At 37.3% G+C, this 24,618-nt stretch overlaps 1 protein-coding gene across 2 annotated transcripts in view; it reads right to left on the bottom strand.

Moving 5' to 3' along the window:
* Ano3 (anoctamin 3) overlaps positions 1-24,618 on the bottom strand; it is a 261,999-nt gene that overhangs the window by 102,869 nt on the left and 134,512 nt on the right. For both annotated transcript variants that reach the window (XM_060371385.1, XM_060371386.1), the window contains 3 exons: positions 17,910-18,068; positions 4,329-4,429; positions 573-617 (listed from right to left, as the gene is read on the bottom strand). In XM_060371385.1, coding sequence (XP_060227368.1) covers positions 573-617; positions 4,329-4,429; positions 17,910-18,068 — 305 coding nt within the window. The remainder of the gene's footprint in view (positions 1-572; positions 618-4,328; positions 4,430-17,909; positions 18,069-24,618) is intronic.

Here is a 24,618-nt window from a genome sequence, read left to right as displayed (position 1 = left end):
CCGTGGGGAACGTAAGAGAATCTGTTATTTTCTCCTGTCTGCAACACCGGCTACTTTGTGTTCTGTCTTCCTTGCAGAATACTTTCATGATGCCTTAATATCCGAACATGAAAAATTGCTTTGTAAATGAAAATTTAATTTCAATTAAAAGGTAATTATGATGCACTATTTATTTTTTCTAAAGGTGCCTAGAGATATGTTGATCTTTAGAAACAAGGTAAATACCCAGCCATTATTTATCCCTTAGTGTTTACTGGCCAGAGTTAACCATATATAAACAGGGTTTTGTTTTTTTGTTTTTTTTTTTTTTTTTGGTTTGGTTGGTTTTATTTTTACAAAACTATCTCTTGCATAGCACTATATCTTGGAGATACTCTGTATTGTCCATAAAAAAATAGTAAAATAAAAATTATTTCACTTTATTTGTGGCAAGACATGTTAAAATTGTTTCAAGAAATCAGCACAATTTTCTTTCTAAAATTTATAACTGATGAAATGTGTAATCATATGTGTTGTTCTTTATGTTTTTGTAAATTGCAAATTGGTAATAAAAATATGTATCATTCACCAACCTGCTCATTGATTTGTTTTTCTGGTCTGTGTAGTAACATTTTTTCCTAAAAAAGAAAGAAAATAAGTTGAGGAAAATAGGCCAGAAAGTGACAGTATTCAACAATATTAAGTATATGGATACTCCACTTTTATATACTTAGTAAATTAAGAAGACATTTGAAATTAAGCCTTTACATTATAACACAAGGGCCAATAAATGTATATGTCTTTAGTTTCAGAAGTATAATGACAATTCATCATATATACATATGTGTGTGTGTGTGTGTGTGTGAAATAAAAAGCCCTCTAACATGCCTTGATTATTTTGAATACATTGTTGTTGATTATCTTAAAATCTGTCTTCTGTAACTGTACATAATAAAAGCATTATTTACTTCTGTGGTACATAAAGTCCAATCTATCCATCCATCTTCTAAAAACAAATGTAAATTTTTCCTACATTGTTTTCCTGTTGCCATGATAAAACAAATAGTAACTTGGGGGAAAAGGTTCATCTCATCTTATACTTCCATGTAATATTTCATCACCGAGGAAAACTGGGTCAAGAACTCAAGGAACGAAAGCAGAGGCCAAAGAAGACACTGCTTACTGGCTTGCTTCCTATGGCTTGCTGCTTTCTTATACAAATCTAGACCACCTACTCACAAATGACACTGCCTCCTTTGGGCTCAGCCCTCCCACACCTGCCATTCATTAAGCAATACAGATTAGCTCACAGGCTAATCTGGTAGATTTGCAGTAGACAACTATGAATACAGAGCTCAGGGCAGCACATGGTGCTGGGAACAAGTGTTCAAGCCTGAACAGGACATTTATACCACCTTTTCTAGGGTTCAGGGAGCATCGTGAAAAAAAGAGGCATGAAGAATGTTAAGAATCAACTGACGGAGGGAAAGGCTGTGAAATGCTATCTTCTGGGCCTGGTGCACTCATTGAAATCATGAATGTAGCTATTGTTGCCTGAATAAGTCTTCCTAAGACTAGATCTGTCAACATCCACTCATGGATAGGGAGAGATTCATGGGGCCCTACTGGGAAACTATTGGCTATTGATTGATGCCAGAAGAGGAGGAGTCATTGTCTCCAGGTATGCACCTATTGGTGAGCCCTCAGTGAGATTTTTATATCTGTGGCCATGTGCACAGGCTTGGTTGAGTTCAGTAGCCCACAACACAAAAAGTCCTAAGTGTGGGAAAGATTTGTAAAGAGGAAGTGTAACACCTTGGTTTCAGGTAAAAAGGTTATATTGTGAATAATTTACTCTATAGCCTCTTTTTTCTTCATTTTTAATTAATTCAATTTATGTCTTGGTCATAGGCCCCTCCTTCCTCTACTCCCAGTCCCACCCTCCCTCCAAAACCCCCTCTGTCCTATTCTTCAGGATAGGGGAGTCCCCCACCCATCCAGACACTGAAACTCAGGAATTTGATATTTTGGACCTTCCAAAATGTCCCTCTATCTTTACCATTAAAACTTCAGAAGCTCAGTCAGCCCCATGGTGGCATAATTAGTAATTAGACATCAGTTATGATGGAGTCATGAATGTTCTAGAAATTCCCTGAGATGCCACGTTTAACTTCAGTCACAGGCTGTGACATTCCATCTCACCTGTCAACTTGACAGGATCTGGAGTCAACTAAGGCAGCCTCTGTGTGCTCCTGGGAGGAGGTTTCTTTATCAGGTTGCTGGACCTGGCCAGACCCACCTTAAATGTAGGTGACCCTTTGGCTGGCAGCACAAGTAAAGCAGGAGGAAGAAGCTTTGCTTTTGCCTGTCTGCCTTAACCTCATGGCTGCCAAGTTCATCTGTGCAGTTAATACTGCTGCTGCTATCCTCTACCAACGTCAGATCATAGCTTCTTCAGGCTGCCAACATGCACTGAAGACCAGCTGTTCTCCAGGAATCTTCCAAGCCTTAAGGATCAGACCGGGACTGCTGTGTACCCTTGCCCTGTGGGTTGATGGTCTGCCAGGTTTCCAGCCTCTTCAGTGTGAAGTAGTCATTTATTCGACTGCCCACACTGAATCATGGAAGTCAATTTAGTAAATACCCTTTATGTATATTCAGTAACTGGGTTTGTTTTATCTAGAGTGAAACACAGGCCACAGTCGTTGGAAAGATTTAAAATGTTCTTGCCATATTCCAATACTAAATTCAGATAGAAAATTTTATGGCTTTTTTGCATACACTAAATTTGCATTTTAAATATTTTTTTCAAACAGAAGAGTTTACATGCATATATTAGTACTGATTTGAAATTTGCAGGCTTTTCTTTTTCTCTTTCAAATGAAACACTATTTATTTACATTTTTATTATCTATCTGCCTGCCTGTATCTATCTGTCTATCTATCTATCTATCTATCTATCTATCTATTATTTATTTACTTATTGGTGTGTGTGTAAGCACATAGGTGTTACGACACTCATGTGGAGGTCAGAAGGAATTTTTTTTCTTTACCCATGTGGGAAATAGGGCTCAAATTCATATTCTCAGATTCAGCAACTAGTGTCTTTATCTGCTGAGCTATCTTACTGACTCAATTTATGGCTTTTCTTTGTGAAATGTAATAGATTTCACAAATAAATATTTTTATGGATAATTTAGAACATTTAATTAATGCAATAATAAAAATTGTTCTTTAAAACATTAAACGCTTTTGCTAACGAAGATGATGGTGATAATAAGTGATGATTTTATACAGGGACTTCTCCATTTTCTAAGAGAATTAGTTCAACTATACACTACATATATAGTAGTGTATGAATATACACAGTTATAAAAATGTCATAGTTTTGTACTAATCTACAGATATCCTAATGCAATTTTAGATCATTTCTAGGTAGCTTAAACACCTAATATAGCGTGAATTGAGTGTAAATAATACCCAGTTGCTTATTTCTGCACAATGATAGATGTTACATATTTCAAGGCTTGAGATGTTTCAGATGTCTGAAGAAACTTATATCAGCATCTTCTTTTTCTTGAACACACTTGAGACTTGACATAAGTCTTTTCAGTGTGTTACAGGGTTTGTTTCCTGCATGCTACCAACTCAGAAAACTTTCATCAAGCTTTTTAATTGAGCTCAGTGTTCCCTTACATGTACATTTTCTCTGAATATTTTACTCCTTTTTAGCCTCTGATGGGATCTGTTGAACTCCATGTTCAAGGAAACACACCTATTGTCAATATGAGTGAACATTCTGCATATAGTGTGTATACAATGAATGCTACATGATTAAGGACATGGGACACAATAGAGGGATTGGATCCTTCTATACTGAACACCAGATACCCCAGCTAGGCCACACATTTCTTTGTCCAAAAGGACTTAGAAGAAGGTGATCTATTTTCATCCCTTAATGATTGATATTGAGAACAGAGCTCAGAAACTGTCCTAGATGACCTGATCTGAAAAACAATTCTTGTTAACCATTATCAGAGTTTTAATAAAATCCCATGAGATAAGCACAGGGAATGATCTTGGGAGTTTCTTAAAGTTAAAATCTGAAAATAACTATTTTACCTCATCTCTAGGCAAGTATGTCTGGAAATGACTTTGCATGTCCAGGGAATCAAAAGGTTCACCACATTAGCCAACAATTTCAGGGGAAAACTGTCTAATGTAGCCCAAAATTTAAAAATGAAATAATTTTCTCTGAATAAAGGCTCACATTTATTGCTGTTAGATGTTACAAAAGACTGACTCATCCTAATAATATTGGGAGAAAATGAAGTAATATATAAAAGTACCTGAAGGGCACTCTGATGTTCAGCCTCTCTGCATACTTGCATAGGGTGTCCCATGGGATGTGAATTTTAATAAACATGATGTCAGGGTTTGCAATTGCTGGCTGAAAAAGGGATAGAGAAGCACCATTATTTAGAATCAGAACTGATGACATTCTATCCTAACTATATTTCAAAGGAAGAAACGTTATCTCTGTGGCTATGCAGGGATCACTGTCACTTATATAAAGGAACATATGGTTGAAAAAATTTTATAAAATATATTTAAAAAATTAAATGCCATCAATAATTATAAACATATATACATCCATAAAGAACCTTCTGAATACAAAATTTTCCTGAAGATGTTGTAAAATAAATAGTTTCAGAGCCCATTCAATATTGGATTGAAGCCTGATGGACATCCATATAAGAAAGCTACTCATCTCAAACATGGCCTTTTGCTAACAGAACCTAAGAATTCCCACTCAGGACATAATAACTCCCCTGGAAAGAAACATATATGTCCCATATATATATAAAATATACAGTATATATGGTATATATATTATGTATAGTAAGCCTGGGCTTATCTCTGCCTGCACGAAATAACCTTAGTGCTTTGTTTTCTCATGGTCAAATCAACAAATTGGCTTCTACTTCCCCCTTTTCTATTGATTCCCCAATTCCTGTCAATTGAAAGGACCGGTTTGATATCTTCTTGATGGAAGATCGTCAATAAAATCTTTCCTTTTGGGCTGAAGAGATGGCTCAGAGGTTAAGAGCACTGGCTGCTCTTCCAGAGAACCTGAGTTCAATTCCCTGCAACCACTTGGTGGCTCAGGCCATCTATAATGAGATTTTCTGCCCTCTTCTGGAGAGCGGGCGTACATGCAGGCAGAACTGTGTATACATAATAAATAAATAAATATTTTTAAAAAATCTTTCCTTAAAAAAATAAGTGATGTCATAGTTGCTTACCAAGTACAAGAGCTAATGAGTCCTTGCTCATTGTATAAGGAAATAGGCATCATTATCTATTAATATTGTATTGATCATTCTTATTGATCATATATTGACTTACCATTCAGAGCAGTTAAAACTACAAGTTTCAAGTTATTCTTAATGGACAGATAATTGAAACCCTCATTTTCACTCAGACAGTGCATAAACCACTGGAAATCATCAGGAATCTTAGCTAATTAATCTGTTTATTCATCTCCCACATTTTTGAAGTAGCTGTCAAATCTTCCCACTATTTGCTAGGTCCAGTGATTCTGTTCTGAGAAAAATGGACTGTTTAAATGATAAGTCGACCTTGACATGATAGACTGTCACATTTATGAACGTAGTGAGGGGCTAGCATTGTGCAAATCACCACAGGGGAAAAAAAAACAATAAAAGACACTCTCATGCCAGCATAATTAAGAAGAATTCTTTCTGCTTAAAATGTTTGTTTCTATCTAAAGGTAAACATGTGAAAATTGTAACTGACAATGCCAGATGTTAACTTTCTATAGGTCTTTAAATTTAGTCCAGCATAAACATATAAAAATTGACTATAACTTTAAGTTATTTTTTGATAATTTCACACATTTATAAAATTTGCAGCCCTTATCTCCACATCCAAACCCCATGTTGCCTTCATCCTCTAAAATTCATGACTTTTTCATCTAATTTCTACATATTTTATTTTAATTATATCATTACACAAAAATGGTAACTCTATTAGTGTTGCATAATAATTTTATAAGCACTACTTATTCATTTAAATAACAATATAAACATATTTATAATTTATCTAGATATTTGTCACTTATCAAAGTAAAAGATAAAACTATAATGCTGATATTATTAGGCTCTTTGTAATGACTGCTCCATAATTAATGGAAAGGTTTCTATATAGGCATGATAAAAATAAGATCTTTTGTGGCTACAAAAGACTAGTAAGGGGCCAGATAAGCATGTTTCAGGTCTGTATTTGAGTTTCAGAACCATGCAACAAAATAAAAATAAATAAGTAAATGAAAATTTAAAACAGATAATTTAAGCCCTCTACTAAAATGATTCTTCCATCTAAAACAACTAAAGACACATTTTATATTCTGTTATACCTTCTGACGGTATCTATAGAAGTGATTTTCAACTGTAAATAAAACAAAAAGGGGGAACTGTAGAGAGCTGCGGAATGCTATGCCTTAAAGATGGAGCTGGTTTCTGCCTTCCACCTTCCCGATGGTGAGTGCTCTCTGTCACGAACAACTCCACATTTGGCTAAGGCTGAGGATCTGGCTTGCTTCCATGTATGTGGACCTATCTGCATTGCCCCCGTGGCACACCTGGATTGGCTACCCAGAGGCTATTTAAGCTGTGGGCTGGCTTTCCCCGGGGTCTGAGGATTGTTCAATGTTCCTGAATAAACTGCATTGAAAAAAAAAAAAAAAAAAAGTCCTGATATTGAAATTAAGATGCTCACTATTGCAATTACATCACCCAGTCTTTTACTTAGAGAACACACCTTGCATTCCTTTATTCCTGACTACCTATTTAAAATTACAGTGCATTGTAAAACAAACAAACAAAAACCATGCTGTTTAGATCCTAGATACTCAAGGACAAATTCCATCTCTACCATTTACTATCTCCATGGCATTTGAATAATTAGTTGGCCCCCTGATTTTTACATTTTTATTTATTTATTTGTTTATTTGCTGAGAACTGAAGAGTCTCTGAGTTGAAGGATTTCACACTGGCTGTGTGAAGTACCTGCTCCCGATGGGGTCTGGCTGTCGGGGGAGAGTATGCTTCTCAAATCAGCATTTAAAACAAAGGTGAATTTTAGGTAAGAACTGGGAAATAGTAAGAGCTGGAGAGGACAGGGTCTCCACAAGGAGAGCAACAGAACAAGAAAATTTGAACATAGGGAACTTCCCAGAGACTCATACTCCAACCAAGGACTATTCATGGAGATAACCTAGAACCCCTGCACAGATGTAGCCCAGGGCAGTTCAGAGACCAATTGGGTTACATAGTAATGTGAAGAGGGACTGCCTCTGACATAATCTGATTAGCCTGCTCTTTGATCACCTCCCTTGGGGGGGGGGAGCAGCCTTACCAGGCCATAGTAGAGGACAATGCAGCCACTTTTGATGTGAACTGACAGACTAAGATCAGAAAGGAGAGGAGAACCTCCCCTATTAGTGGACTTGGGGAGTGGCATGCAAGCAGAGGGAGGAGGGAGGGTGGGATTGGGAGGAGAGGAGGGAGGGGCTTATGGGGGGATGCAGAATGAATAAAGTGTAATTGATGAAAAATTTAAGAAATAAATAAATAAATAAATAAATAAATAAATAAATAAATAAATAAAAAACAAAGGTGAATTATAAACCATCCCTTGGATAGATTTCTTGTTTTGATCTCCTTTAAGTAGCTAGCTCCACTGTGATGGAGCTTGTACCTTGGTTTTGAACACCTTTCATTCTAGGACTTGTGGTAATATAAGCATAAATCCAGCAGTAATTTATGATTTGCAAACAAACAGAGGCCAAACGAAAAGCAAAACAAAACAAAAGCACCCCAAGGCTTCTGATGTACAGTGATTTGAATCAAGATATAAGTCAAACAGTTAAATATTCTCCTCTGATAATATAAACTGAATGTTATCTATAAAAAATGTACTTGTGTAGATGTTAGTTTGGGAGAGAGATGTATCTTTGTTACCAGCCACTACTTAAAATAGTCCCATGATACACAGCTTGCCACCACTGCCTCACTCTATCACACTCTCTGCTGCCTCCTGTTTGTCTAAGTCTCCTTATGTCAGTTTGCTCTCTTTCCTGTGGTGTTTCCTCCTTGCTTTGTGCTAGAAGTGAATACATATGTGCCTGAGTCTAATTTCATTGTCACACTCACTGACCATGCACTGAAAAGATGAATGAATGAGTTAACTTTTATTTTATTTACTATTATTACTATTACTATTATTGTTGTTATTATTATTATTATTATTATTATTATTATTATTTTCAGATAGGATATTACTATGTAGCCTGGGCTTGTTGAGAACTAATTGTATAGACCCAGCTGTTTTTTAACTCATGATCTTTCTGCCACATTTTCTTTAGAGCTGAGGCTACAAATGTATTCCATCATGCCTGGTGAGCTAACTTCTTTTGACTTACATTCTGCCTAACTTATACCTGAGCAAGAAATAAGGACATCTGTTAAGCCTGGTTATTCTGAAGTGGGGCACTATGTCAGGATCCAAAACAGCCACTGTGGATAGCTTGCATCTTGCAGGTTATTAATTCATTGCTGTCAAGCTCTTGATGTGAAATAATCTCATCACCTAAAATAAGAGGCTCTGTTGGAAGGAGGGATCTTGCATTACAGTGACGATCATCCCTGGGTAAAATGTCAGCTAAGTGCACACAGCTGGCATGTGTCTCATTTTCAGGCCTTAGCTTTAAATGCATACACACTGAAAGATCATTTTAATCAGTATAAAATGATGCTTTTTTTATAGCATTCCCAACTGAATGTCTCTTTTGTTTAACTTCATTTGAAATCACGAATGAACTAGTTTCATTCTCTGCAGGTAGCAGATGAGGCGATGGTATTGGTGACACAGTGGTGCTGTCAAGGAAAAAGATCACCTTCTGCTTTAGAAGCACAAGCTGCCAATCTGGGTCTCTTCTGCTCACCTCTGCTGAAAGCAGGCTTTTCAGAGGAACAAGCCCCCGACAACCACCACTCTTCTCATTATAATCTAATTATTCCACCTAAAATTTCCAAGAGGAAGAACATTTACTCCCAGGAAAGGAGGAAAGTTAGAAACTATGTTTTCGCAAAGCCATTTCGCAAGATTTGGATACAAAACAAGGAAAAGTGTATGTGGTCTCTCAAGGCATCTGCCATCTCTAAAAGCAAGGTAAACTGCTGCTATAAACTGTATTACAAGACACAAATCTCACAGTGACATATCACCTTGCTCTGTACAAAAATGGTCCTCAAGTATGCACTGACTTTTGATGATGCTTTCCTTTAGAAACTGCTTACACGGACACGCAATTCAGTGATAAATTGTGATCTTCTTTCTGCCAGATTCAGTGCTCAGCTTTGATGCATATTTATTTATAAAGCATGGGAGAATTTTCTGACCTCCATATTTCAGCTGAGGGCCCATGATCTGCAATATTTTCATAAAGCTGTTTTTCCTTCCATCTACAAAAGCCATAAATCTTTTAAACATAAAACAAAATTGCATCTAAAGTTCCTAGCATTCACTAGCAAAAACTATGAAAACTGGTTGCTGTCCTAGAGCTTCATAATAATGAAAATGGTTTTAGTTGTTGATGTTTAGGCTTTTGTTTTTCTTTTTTCTCTTTAGGGGCTGAGGACCGGTCACTAAACTGACATCCTTGAACACTGAGGGTATGTAAGAGATCTACCTCTATTCTGTATTACTAACCTTAAAAAACTAGGTTTGATACTTAGAGATCTATAAGTACTTGCATACTAGTGATTCCTAAATTAGCATAACATTTTATTTAAAAATACACTTATTTTATAATCTATCGTGTAAGCCTCTTGCTTATATGAAGGATGAAGGGTGCTGGTGTTTTTACAGAAGTGTTGTGGGCAGCGCTTTGAGAATCTCTGTTCTTCATTGTTCTTGCCCAGTATAATCCCTGGGATATGTGAATATGCTATATGACACTCTACAGTTAGATTACTATGCTCCATGTAACAGTTAATGTTTTTAAATAAGAGCACAGATTATTCTCTATGGTATATGAGCTCATAAAAAGGCCAGGCGCCTTCCACAGGGTCCTTTGAAAGACTCTACCCACCAGGGTAGTAAAGCAGAGGCTGAGACTCATAGACAAACTTTGGGCAGAGTGCAGGGAATCTTATGGAAGAATGGGGAGACAGAAAGACCTGGAGGGGGCAGGAGCTCCACAAAGAGACCAACAGAGTCAGAAAATCTGGATCCGAGGAGCCTGCAGTGACTGACAAATCAACTAAGGACCATAACTGCAGAGGACCTAGACTCCCTGCTCAGATGTAGCCCATGGGCAACTCAGCATCCATATGAATTTCCTAGTAAGGGGAACAGAGACAGTAACTGGCATGAACTCAGTTGTCTGCCATTTGATCACCCCCCCCTGACAGGTGTCCTTACTAGGCCACAAGGAAATAGGATGCAGACAGACCTGATAGGCTAGGGTCGAATAGTAGGGGAGGAGGACCACCCATATCAGTGGACTAGGGAAGGGACATAGGAAGGAAAGTGGGAGGGAGGATGGGATCCAGAGAAAATGAGGGAGGGGGCTACAGCACAAACACAAAGTGAATAAATTTTAATTAATAATAATAATAATGAAAATTCAAACAAACAAATAAAAAAGACTGTTCTTTCCCTGGCGAGCTACATTAAAAAAAAAATAGCACAATGTTGCAGGCAAAATACCTTACTGGTAGTTTTGCAAAGAGAGTGGATATGTAGCAAAAAAATGAGTGATACCCGCTAAGGGCTGAAATTTAACTGAGCAATAGGCAACCGGTACTCAGGAAATGAATTGTGCCACAAACTTGAAAGTTTCAGTGTTCCATGTCCAGGCATCCTGGAAACGTGCTGGTTTATGCCGATTCATGTCCCATACAGAAACTGAGCAAACAGTTCAACCACTTTATGTCAAACTTCTCGCCTACAAAATTCTGATTGAGCAGAATGAGTTTTATTTTAGAATGCCAAATTTGTGATAATTTGTTAATCAGCATTAGAAGACTAAAACAAGGAATTTCAAGAAGTCTTGACTACCTTGAAACAACATGTTTTTTTTGTGAAATAATGCTAGAACACTTGTTTTAGAAAATTATTTTTGTTTATGTATAATCCATTTCTCATGACAGGTTGATTTAATACATGAAACCATAAATAATGAATCAAATCCTAAGTAAGTAAATGTGAAAACTCTTAACACTATAAAAGTTAGGATCATAGGTCTATTACTAAAATTAAATTAAAAACATAAATTAAGGGGCTGGCAAGACGGTTTAGTGTGTAAAGGTGCTTTTAGCCAACCCTTGTGAAATGAGTTTGAGCCCAGAAAGTTAAAAGAGAAAACTTATTTCTCCAAGTTTCCTTTGATCTCTACATGTGCTGAAGCACATTTGTGGTATAAACACACAGAGGCATAATTGACCATACACACACACACACAAACAAACAAACAAATAAATGATATACAAAAATATAATTTAGGAATTTTAAGTTTCCTGAATATTGTATAATCTTTCCTTTAACTCTTTCCTAAAGACAATCTTATTTTTGAGATTTTAATATAATTACATCATTTTCCCCTTTCTTTTCCTCCTTACAAACATTCCCACACATCCCTCTTTGCTCTTTTGCAAAATCATGGCCTTTTTAAAATTAATTGTTATTAATGCATATTCTTAAATATAACCTGCTCACTCAGTATAATGTTACTTACAAGCATGTTTTCAAGGCTGCTTATTTGGTATTGGATGAACTAATACATATTTTTACTCTCCTTTGTCCTCTGTTTCTCCAGTTCCTCTTTTTGTTCTTGTCTCCTTTCTCTGACATCTTCCTTTGTATTTTTTCTTCTGTGATTCCCTCCTACTTCTCTTAAATCTTATTCATAACCATTTAAACATCCTGTCTAAAAGAGTAAGTGAAAAGCTGAAGAGAAAACATGAGAGACACTCTCACTGGAGTCCATTTTCTTCCCTGGTGGTTTTCTCACCTCTCACACAGACAAGCAGGTAAATGATAATGTGTTCGTTTTCCATTATCTACTCTCGCTTGTCTACTTCGTCATCTATTGTTTGCTTGGATGGAGTGTACATCTGTCTTCTCAGAGAAGGCATTCTTACTGCTTTTCCTGAGGTCTTCCACATCCTCCAATGAACCAGTATCTTTCTGGTCTTAGTCTTCCCCCCAGTATGTTTTCCTATAACCAGATATTACCTGGCTCCCAAGTTTATCCCTGATAATTTCATGTTTGTTCTCTTCTCCTACTATTTTGTAGGATTATCCCTGTTCTTTTTTTTCCCCATTATCCTATTGCTTTTTTTCCAGTGCATATTTCATGCATAATTTATATTCTAAAGACTAGAGACAAGATTTATTTTCAAGTCATAATCTTCATTTACTTTATAAGCTTCAAACATTTCTGCTTGTATTTCTCAGAATTACAATTATTAACTTTCTCTCCTTCATACTCCCTTCAAAAAAACTAGTTCTTTCTAGACAACAGTAAGTTTTGTTGCAGCTTCTTTCTGTGGGTAGACATCTGCCTCTGACTTTCTAAGATGGACTCTGTGACTATTAATGGATTGGTTGTCAATCTGATGAGACCTGGAATGAACTAAGACAGTCAGCTCTGAGTGGGTCTGTGAAAGTTTTTTTTTTTTTTTTTTCCTGGAAACGTAACAGAGGGAGCCATCCCGCAGAGTGGGAAGCAGCTTCTGGTGACTGTGCAGATATAAAAAGGCCTAAGGAAAAGCAGTGCTGCATCCAGCAGCCTTAGACCCTTACTGTTGAGTCCACGTCTATGCTGGTGCTGCCGTCATCATTCAATGACATCAGAAACCTTTGGCTTTCCAATCTAATTTGAGAACCAGTGGCTCTCCCGTTATCCATCTCCTGGACCTGCAGATTCAGATCATGACTGCTGAGGCGCCCTCCTTGTTGACTCTGCAGCTACTGGGTTTCTCTGCTTCTCCAGTGTGCAAATATCCATCATTGGACTATCTGCTGTACAAGCCAATCTAATACACACATTTTAAAATATAGGCTCATTCTAGTTCTCTTTCTCTAGAGAACCCTGACTGATAGCAATTCCTTTACAGTCAGGTTTGGTTCTTTCAGTTTACACATAGTGCCCAGGCACATCCCTTATATAACATTGCTTTATAAAATTCTTATATAGGTATGACTGCATCATAATAAATTATACTATTTGTAGTTAATATCTACTCAAAATTTACAAGCTCTCTCTACATATCATCTCTACCTATTCCTCTTCTTCCTTTCCCCCCATCCCCTGCTACTTCTCTCCCCTCTTTGAATAATAACTGTTACTTAATGTTATTCAGATCAAATTTAATGCGGCATTTTAGAAAAAAATATATTAAAAAACTAATTTTTAATATGAAATCTGAAGGAAGGTTCCCCCTAATTTTTCCACTTACATTTTCATCATCATCATCAACAACAGCAACAACAAAACATTTGTTATAACATGGGGACACTGAAGAGGGGATGACAGTGACTACCGTACACAGTGGTAGCAGATCCTCTAGGCAGGAACTTTGAATTCACCCACTGACTTAGTTGCCCTACATCTTTACTGTGTAGATTAAAATCTTAGGAAACTGAAGGCAGGTTGGGAAAATTATAATTATGCAACCTAAAGTGGGACATTCTTGTGTCCAGGAATAACAAGAATCAGAAGGTTCTGTCTTGCTGTGTGCCAGTCTGAAAACAAAACAACAATAACGAAACACAGAGACCACAAAAATGAAGAAACATCCTTTAGCAGATGCTGAGCCTGATGGCCAACTGACGGGCAGAGTGAATGGAATTTTATGTAAGAAGTAGGAAATAGTAAGAGCTGGAGAGGACAGGAACTCCACAAGGAGAGCAACAGAACAAGAAAATTTGAACACAGGGAACTTCCCAGAGACTTATACTCCAACCAAGGACTATTCATGGAGATAACCTAGAACCCTGACAATGCAGCCACTTCTGATGAGAACTGATAGACTAAGATCAGAAAGAAGGAGAGGAGGACCTCCCCTATCAGTGGACATGGGGAGAAGCATGCATGCAGAAAGGGGGGGAGGGGGAGACCGGGAGGGGAGGAGGGAGGAGCTTATGGGGGAATACAAAATGAATAAAGTGTAATTAATAAAAGTTAAATAAAAAAAGTGAAAACAACTGGTTTGGGATGTAGCGTGGAGGTAGTACTATATATACATATAGTAGTTCAGAGAAGCAAGGAAAAAGATTGCACCAAGAAGACTCAGTGTAGTAGATGAAAGCCGTGATCATGTCTGTTACAAATTCATAGTGTGCATGACTGTACTCTGCATAAGGCAGAGAGCTCAGTACACACAGAGATTTCACATAGTTTAAACATTGTGTTCCTTAGAAGCCTGCTGGGTGCAATTATTTAGTGAGTGAATAAATAGGTGAGGATAGGTGAGCACCGTGACTACCAGTATTAATCTGGGTATAAACTTCTCTGCTGCAGATAGCAAGTATTCATTGTAACTTGTGTGAAGCGGAAATCACAAGGAAATCAAATGAATAAAATATTTGCTATGAGATGTTCTCAATAAATACTTTTTTGTTGTGATTAGTAAGGTGGGGTAGGGATATTCTGAGTTAACAGTCTCAAGAAGCATATCAAAAACAAACAAACAAAAAACAAAAAATTGAAATCAGAGTTTTACTTTTCTGGTTCCGTGTCATTTGACAGGGCACAAATATGTTTTACTCATTGTGAAATCATTGTGGTTCTTAATCCCTATTTTCTAGGGATTAGGAGAATTTTAATGCCATAATTTCTATATCCATTCTTCAGTTGAGGGACATCTGGGTTGTTTCCAGCTTCTGGCTATTACGAATAAAGCTGCTACAAACATGGTTGAGCAAATATCCTTGTTGTGTACTTGAGCATCTTTTGGATATATGCCTAGGAGTGGTATAATTGGATCTTGAGGAAGCACTATTCCTAATTGTCTGAGAAAGCACCAGATTGATTTCCAAAGTGGTTGTACAAGTTTACATTCCCACCATCGATGGAGGAGGGTTCTTCTTTCTCCACATCCTCTCCAGAATGTATTGTCACTTGAGTTTCTGATCTTAGCCATTCTAATGAGTGTAAGGTGAAATCTCAGGGTCGTTTTGATTTGCATTTCCCTGATGATTAAGGAAGTTGAACATTTATTTAAGTGTTTCTCTGCCATTCGATATTTCTAGGAATGGTATAGTTGGATCTTGAGGTAGCACTATTCCTAATTTTCTGAGAAAGCACCAGATTGATTTCCAAAGTGCTTGTACAAGTTTACATTCCCACCATCAGTGGAAGAGGGCTCTCCTTTCTCCACATCCTCTCCAGCATGTGTTGTCACTTGAGATTTTGATCTTAGCCATTCTGATGGATATAAGGTGAAATCTCAGGGTATTTTTGATTTGTATTTCCCTAATGACTAAGGACATTGAGCATTTCTTTAAGATTTTGTCTGCCATTTGGTATTTCTCATTTGAGAATTCTCTGTTTTGCTCTGTACCCCATTTTTTAATTGGATTACTTCATTTGTTGATGTTTAACTTCTTGGAGGGAACAGGAACACCACAAGGAGAGCAACAGAACTAAAAATTTCTGAGCCAAGGGGTCTGTTCGGAGACTGATACTCCAACCAAGGACCATGCATGGAGATAACCTAGAACCCCTGCACAGATGCAGCCCATGCCAGTTCAGTTGCATTGTGGGTTCCCTAGTAAGGGGAACAGGGACTGACTCTGACATGAACTCAGTGGCTGGCTCTTTGACCACCTACCCCTGAGTGGGGAGCAGCCTTAAGAAGCCACAGAGTAAGATGATGCAGCCTGTCCTGATGAGAATTGATAGGTTAGGTTCAGATGAAATGGGAGGAGGACCTCCTCTATCAGTGGACTGGGGATGGGCAGGGGAGAAGAATAGGGAGGGAGGGCGGGATTGGGAGGACTCAAGGGAGGGGGCTACAGCTGGGATATAATTTGAATAAATTGCAATAAATTAAAAAAATTAAAAAAGAAGAAAAAGAATAATTTAATAAGTACAAATAAATTCAGTTATTTAGGGACACACTGTATAATGTTTAGTACTCTTTAATATGTGTTACTCAAAAACTTCTAAGACATAGTTTGAGAATACATATATTAATGGAATAGGTACAGAGAATCATAACTCAGAGGGCCCAGTAACACTTGGCTAAATCTTATTTCTCAATATTTAATCTAAAATGTCATTGTGGTTTTGTTTTTTCACTTTAGCAGTTTTTATAAATTAAGTAAAAACCCAGAAGCTACAAGTCCAAATTAAATTTTTGCTCAATTAAAAATAATGGCCAACTAAATCCCCAGGTTATGATATTCTTCAGAATCAAAGAACAAAGTTGTTTGTAGATGTTAATGGTAATTTGGTTATGCTCATAAAATATTGAGAGGCAAGTAGCAGGAAGCCAGTTGTTAGGATGTTCTGAAAAATGGGAAGAAATTTATCTGGGTAGCAATGTGGACTCTGGCTCTGATTTTTCATTTTTTTTTCTTGGCTTTTCATTTGTTTTTGTTGTTTTATTTATTTATTTTACATTAGGGGTTTTTCTTTCTCTAATGTGATAAAATGTGATTCAGGGAAGAGCTGCCAATTAGTTATCTAGTACCCAGTGATTTGCCCCAAGAATATATATAAGTGTGTGTGTGTGTGTGTGTAGCAATAATTAAAGAAAAAGAGGCCATGGAGCTGAGACAGTGCAAGGGGGTGGATAGGAGGGGCTGGAGGGAGAAAAGAGAAGAGGAGATATGATGTAATATATTATACTTTTAAGAAATAAAAATATTATTTAAAAAAGAATTATGGCACAAGTTCACTGAGAAATGAAAAGTTCATTTATAAATACCACTGTCTCTGATAACTGTCTTTAAGAAATTTGGGAATATACCTCAAACTCCATTTTTTTTAAATACTGTTTTAAGATCTCCTAGTGTTTGTCATGCACTCATTTCAAAATTCTTTGGCTCAAGCTGAAGAGATGGCTCAGTGATTAAGAAAGGTTACTGCTCTTGCAGGAGACCAGAACTTAGTTCCAAGCACCAATGTTGGGAGTCTTACAGCAGTGTATAATTCCAGGTTGGAGGGACCCAATGTCTCTGACCTCCGAGAACACTTGCATGCATGTGTACATGCACAAACACCACATATTCATAATTTAAAATCAACAAAATAGATGTTTCAAAACAAATCAAATCATAGAATTTTCAAGTAAAATAAGGAAACTTGCAATTTTAGCAACATGGGACTATGAAAAATGTGTTTTTCTTCATTTCTATGTTTTCTTTTACAGAGGCCTTGATCTTTTTATTGTTTTTCTAGAAGAATAAAATAGTTCTTTCAAAAGGTTCTTATAAAAACACAAAAGAAAGGGAGTGGTGACAGCCAATGCCCACACTTCCAGCCATTAAACTTGCTTTCAGCAGTCTAGCAAACACTATCCCTTCAACATTTTAGTTTTCCTAACACAGAATTTCCTACTTTTCATGGGCACAATCATTACATATTCAGTTTTCAAAACTGCAAAAAATAGCCATATCCTTTGAGAAATATTTAAAATGTACCGAAAAATATAGTGTAAAAAGTAAATACAAATTTAATGGGTTAGTATTCCCATATGTATTCATTTTACAATTGGGAAAATGAGTACATTTTATTAAGTTCAATGGCATAGGCCATATATATTAAAATATGACTGACAATATCTAGTCCGGAATTTTAGTCTACAAAAATGATAAAGGAAAAATGTTACCTCCTTCTCCAGCATCAAGCCTTCTGCTCTCAGGTTTTTTTCAAATGTGTTTCTTTTGTCATACTGTATGCTTGTCTTTCGATAAACCAGAATGTAATCAATTCGCTTTTTGCCATCTTTGAATAAGAGTCCACTGGATGCTATGTAATTCATGTCATTCTGTGAGGGCGGGGGGGAAAGAAGAACATTGGTTAATAGTGTAAGGTAGATAATCATGCATGCTGGTTATGGACACTAGTCAACCGACACCAGAAAAAAAAAACCAAAACTGTGTGTTTTATATGCCTACTGAGTTGTATGGAAATATAAATCAAGCGAGTCTTCAACCTAAGTTAGGAAACAGGCGAGCAAGTTTGTCATTAGGTTTGTGATTTGATGGCTGATCCCTGAGTTGGTATATGTATTATTCAGCAAGGCCCTGTAAAAAAATGCCAGCTATTAACTTCTATATCGACGAAACCACGTCCAGATGTATTTGTACTCTATCATGTTGACTCACAATTTACATTTCAAAGAGAAGGACACTATGGCTGAAAGAAACGAAGCCAATATAACACCATGTGTTATTTAAAACTTACACAAATCACCGCTTTTCTAAACCTTTGTCAATAATGCTGAGACCAAACAATCCCGGTGCTACAAGCCTCTGAAAATGTTTACTCTTGGGATCTGACTGCAAAGTGATGGAAATAGTGCACTCATTAAAACTCATAGCTAGATCATCAAAACTGGTTGAAGATGCTGAGGAGGTGGCTCAACCTGTAAAAAGTGCTTGCTGAGCAACCGTCAGGAACTGCTTATGGATCTTCAGAATTCATGTAAAAGCCAGCCACAAAAATGTATTTGTCAGTGATCCCAACATGCTTCAGGATAGAAATGGAAGGAGGAGACTGGGTGGTCTTCTGGCCTTCTGAGGCCAGCTAGTCTGACTAATGCAGCAACAAAGACAAAGACAGTCTTTCAAACAAGGTGGAAACAGCAGACCTGAACTTTGTCCTTTTTAAAATTTCATTTTTTACAGTTTATTCATTTTTAGATCCAGATAGTAGCCCCCTCCCTCAACTCCTCTGGTCCCACCTTCCCTCCTTCTTCCTCCTTATCCCCTTCTAGTACACTGAAAGGGGAGTTCTCCAACCCTGCCATTTGTCCCTAGCTTATCCACTCTCATCAGGACTGCCTGGATCCTCTTTCTCTGTGGCCTGGCAAGGCTTCCCCCCCCCCTCGGAGTGGGGGAAAGTTATTAAAGAGCCATCCACTAAGTTCATGTCAGAGACAGTCCCTGTTCCCCTTACTAACGTACCCACTTGGATACTAAGCAGGAGTTCTAGGTCATATACATGAATGGTCCTTGGTTGGAGTATCAGTCTCAGAAAAGACCCCTGCACCCTGATGTTTTGGTCCTGTTGCTCTCCTTGTGGAGCTTCTGTCCCCTCCAGGTCTTTCTATCTCCCCCTTCTTTCATAAGATTTCCTGCACTGTGCCCAAGGTTTGGCTATGAGTCTCAGCATCTGCTTTGATCACTGCTGGATAAAGTCTTTCAGAGGACCTCTGTGGGACGATCCTGTCCTGTTTCCCATTTTCTCCTTCTTCCAGTGTCCACCCCATTTGTCTTTTTGAGTAAGGATTGATCATCTTATCCAGGCTCCTCCTTCTTGCTTAGCTTCTTTAGGTGTAAAGATTTTGCTATTTTTATCTTATATCATATATCGAGTATCCACTTATAAGTAAGTTTATACCCAATGCCCTATAATGCTCTGAAAACTCCTCTCCAACATTCCTTTAAAAATACTACTAGGACAATTTAGGTTGTATCATTATCTTCTTTTTAATTATAGTGTTATAATTTAAGATAATTTTTAATTTAAATAGTTTTGATCAGAATCTTCCCCTCCCCTAAATTATTCCAGATCCTCCCCTATTCCTACCCACTCAAATTTAAGTTCTTTCTCAAAAAACAAACCTTAATTCAACAACAAAATCTCCCAACCAAACCAAATCAAATCAAACAAAATGTACCTCCTCAAAAAAGAAAAAATCAAAAACAAAATACCCTCAGCAAAAGTGTAACCAAATAAGAGTACACAGAATCTATAATGTTCAATTATATGTTATATGCTATAATCCTGAGCACGAGTACTGTCTTTTGTGGCCAATATACCCAGTATCAACTAAGTAAAGTGGATTCTTCTCTCTCTGAGAAGTAATAAATGAACATTCAGTTGCTAAATCTGTACCCCAATGACTTAGTTTTCATCCAACCATCTATCCATCCATCCATTCATTCATCCGTCCATTGATTTCATTCTTATTTGTAAAAAAATTAATAAAATAAAATAAGATAAAACAAAAACTATCACATTGAATTGGGACAAGACAAACAAAACGTTACTTAAACAAAACCACATTTACAGATTAAGACATTTTCTGATGACTTTCTAAAGGGTGCTATAGCATTCTAATTTCCAAGATCACTTAGAAAATTAAGGCCTTGAATGAAGGCCCACTGACCTCCATTCTCAACTCCCCTCTCAGCTATTTGGATGACTGTGTTAGCTTGTTATTCCATATTTCCTATATAAGCATTCTTGAGATCCAAACAAACTGCATGACACGGGGGCTAGCATAATTTTAGACAAAGGTGTATCAGACTACTATGAAGAGCCTGGTTAGGACAAATGAACAGTTCCAGAGACCCGAGGACCCAAGAAAGTGGTGTTTATGGACCTAAAGAGTAAAAATTCATTCAGCTGACAGATGCAAAAGAATGTCACCACAAAATGGGGTATGTTTCTCAGGAGTCCAGGTACACTTGCTCTGCTCTGCGATTGCGTAGTCCATTGTGTGAGTGTGTCGCCTAGAGAGTACCTTCTTCCTCTCCCCAATCCCCCCAACCCCAGCTCAAAAACAAGAACGTGTGGTACATGGATTTGTGTGTGTGTGTGTGTGTGTGTGTGTGAACAGAAAATTGACAAGAATTTTTAAGGACTATTTTATTAAGTAGGGTGGTTTTATTGTCAACTTCCAACACATTGGAATCTCACCTGCTTAGGGAGCCTCCACTGAGGCATTGTTCTGATTTCCTTAATTGATGTGGGAACAGCCACTCCAAATGTGGGTGGTAACTTCTTGTAGCAGTCCAGTTTAAAAAAAAAATAGCCATGGCAGAAGAGAGGTCATTTGCTTGTTGCTTCCTTAGCGTCCTTACTGCAGCTGCTGATTCCTTTGGTGATATCAGAGTTAGTATTTTCTGCCTCCTTTATCACTGACTGAGAGTCAGTGGTTCTTCTGTAGCCTCCAGGCTTTCTGCTCCAGACTGGTACTACTTTAAGCATCCAGCCTTAGGACCCAAGCAACTATTAGGTTCCCAGCTTTGCAAGTACTACCCAGATGTTGCTACTATTTCTATGTAAGCTGATTTAATAAATTATAGAGAGAGCAGTAGAATATATATATATACATATATATGTATACATACACATATTAATTTTATCTTTTTCATTCCTCTAGAGAATCCTACCAGATACAAAAAATAGGTCACCAACACTAGCACACACAACAAGGCCTTACATAATAGTGACAATAAAAGCTATCACTCATTTACTTTGGATCACACATGTAACTAAGTGTTTTACTAAGTGTTTACTAAATGCTTTAGAACACTCTATTTATAATAAACTACATGTAGTAAGAACAGTTATGAAACAATCAAGAAATCCATATGTAAAAGTTACATTCAAAATATTCAGCTCATTTGTATTTGGCAACCTTGAAGAAAATAGTATCTATTCTATATAAGTGAGTCTAAAGTTATATTTAAAGCTTTCACTATTATATCGTGTATTTATCAAGTTAAAAAAAAAAAAACATCTTTCTAGACCTTAAAACATTTTCTTGAATCCTAAACAACCTAAGTCTAACTGTGAAACTGTACAGTTGTTTAGGCACATTTTGATCTGAATACACAGAAGCATAACGGGCCACCAGATATCACAAAAAGGAAGCAATAAAACCGAAGGACGACTTAATTAAGCATCTTATCTGGGGTTTTAACAACCATGTTTAAACAGAATCTGTTCCCTCTTTCTCAACATTTGTCACACCCTCATGCACTATGTAACTGTGATAACCTTTTTATCAAATTATTTTAATATCGTGACTTATCTAGGAGGGATGAGCACCGAGTGAACCCCAGCACTGTGGATGAGGTCAGGTGACTCCCTTCTTTTGGGTCCGCCAAATGTTGTCTACCGTGTTCCTTACGTTCTCTAATGTTCTCTTCCTTAGTGTCTCATAACATTTAGGTTACCTGTGATAACCCTTTGTTTAATTATTAGTAAGAATCTGACTTGTCTACTTGCTCCCCTCTATTCCATTCTCAACATGAAGGATGAGGTACTGAGTGATCCCCTGTACTGTGGGTGAGGTCAGGTGACACCTCCCTTTCAGGTACTTCAAGGGTTTTCTGTGGCGATCCCACTTTCTCTAATATTATTTTCCATTGCACTTGATAATGTCTATCATGGTACTTAACTATTTACATTTTTTACTGACTGTTTCATGATGGTACAATTAGAATTTTATGAAGGTAGGTGGTCTAGTTTGCTTTTCTCCTGCTCCTATAAGACAGTAATCAAAAGTAGCTTGTGTAAGACTCTTAGCCTCTGTTTCGATACCTGGATAAATAGAGTCTTTCAGATGCCTTTTGTGTGGTAAGCTCCTGTCCTTTTCCCTGTCTTCTCCTGCTTCCGATGTCTATCTAGTTTGCCCTTTTGAATGAGGATTAGCATCTTCCCGAGAGTCCTCCTTGTTGTTTAGCTTCTTTAGGAGTATAGATTTTATTATGTTTATCCTATATTATATGTCTTATAATCTATTATGAGTGAGTATATACCATGTGTGTCTTTCTGCATGGAATTTTATGAAAGAATGGGGAGATAGAAAAACCTGGAGGGGACAGGAGCTCCAAAAGGAGAGCAACAGAGCCAAAAAAAAAAAATACTGGTCCAGCAGAGACTGATACCCCAATCAAGGAACATGCATGGAGAGGACCTAAAACTAGTCCTGCTCAGATGTAGCCCATACACTCAGTCTCCAAGTGGGTTCCCCAGTAAGGGGAGCAGGGACTGTCTCTGGCATGAACTCAGTGGCAAGCTCCCTTATCATCTCCCCCTGGGGGTGCAGCCTTACCAGGCCACAGAAGAAGACAATGCAGACAGTCCTGAGGACACCAGATAAGCTAGAGTCAGATAGAAGGGGAGGAGGACATCCCCTGTCAGTGGACTCGGGGAGGGGAATAGGGGGAGAAGAGGGAAAGGAGGGAGGGAGAAAGAGAGGGTACTATTGGGAGCAGACCACATCTGGAATACAAAGCGAATAACTTGTAATAAATAATAAACTTTAAAAATCCTGGAAAAAATAGTTGCTTGTGGGAGAAAGGTTTGATTTGGTTTACAGGTTACAGTTCACCACGGTGGGGAAGCTATGATATGAACTCATGGAAGGAGATTAAGTTAGAAAATATGAAGGCATACTGCTGGCCACCCTCTTTCCCTTCTTCTGCTCTGCTACTTTATTTCACATTCATAATCTCTCTGCCCTGTTGTTGCATTGACCACAGTGGGTGTGTTCTTTAACAATTAGCAGTCAAAAACCCATCCCACAGGCATAGGCCCGTAGGCCAATTTGATGAAGGCAATTCTTCACAGTGGGTTTTCTGCTGCTCCTTTTTCCTATTATGTTCAATAAGTAATTCAAATATATAACTTTTTGACTAAACACACAGTAAATAAGTCAATAAATACTTGTAGAAAGAAGGAAAAAGACAGAGAGAGGGAAACAGGAAGATATCAAATGAGTGATCAGGAATACCCATACATAGCCTGGAAGGACTAACTTAAAAAGACTATGAGGTTTGGAAAAAATATCCATTTATCATTTTCTTCCCTTTAATATTTATAGAAAATCAATGTTATGATCCCGAGTGAACATTCACACCAACACAATAGTTCGGTGTTAACAGCTTGCCTGCTACTTTACACCCAAGACCCAATGCCCTCTGTATTTTTTTTTCTTCGTATGCAGCCCTCTTCAGTTCAGTTAAAAAAAACAAAACAAAACAAAACAAAAAAAAACAGCAGTTGAGATTTGCAGTACCAGCAGTATATTAGGTGGAGAAAAACGTCACTCAGTTCTAAGACCTATGAATGAAGATAGAGGGTGATTGCTACAGTAACTAATACAAGACAGAACATTTTTTAAAAAGGGACTTAATTGTTTTGATATTAACATAAATTGAAAATGAAACTTTGGTTGTTATAGATACATATATTTTTCTATATTTACCCAAGTGGGTGTTAAACTTACTCGAAGAAATGTCTGCCTTATTAAAAAATTGATACCTCATTGATAATAAGTGACATCCACTAGTATGTCCGCATGCCATCTCTGTTTGTGTAAACAGTCAAAAACTGTATTAATCAGTGTTGCAGTTTCTTATCCAATCGTTCTGTCAAATCTAAATTATAAATAATGATTTTTTTCAGTTTTCCTACACATACATAATACAGCAAAGACATCAAAATACAAAAGAAAAGCAAGATAGTATTTAGAGATCTTTTCTAAATTATCTGAAAGAAACTTAATATAGGTTCTACACAGTTAGTTTAAGTGCACTCTTTTTTGAAATAGGACAAGCATTTGCTGCACTGTT

This window comes from Meriones unguiculatus, chromosome 18, assembly GCF_030254825.1.
Source record: "Meriones unguiculatus strain TT.TT164.6M chromosome 18, Bangor_MerUng_6.1, whole genome shotgun sequence".
Taxonomy (NCBI): domain Eukaryota; kingdom Metazoa; phylum Chordata; class Mammalia; order Rodentia; family Muridae; genus Meriones; species Meriones unguiculatus.
Note: the sequence above shows the minus strand (reverse complement) of the source record. Positions and strands in the feature narration are given on the sequence as shown.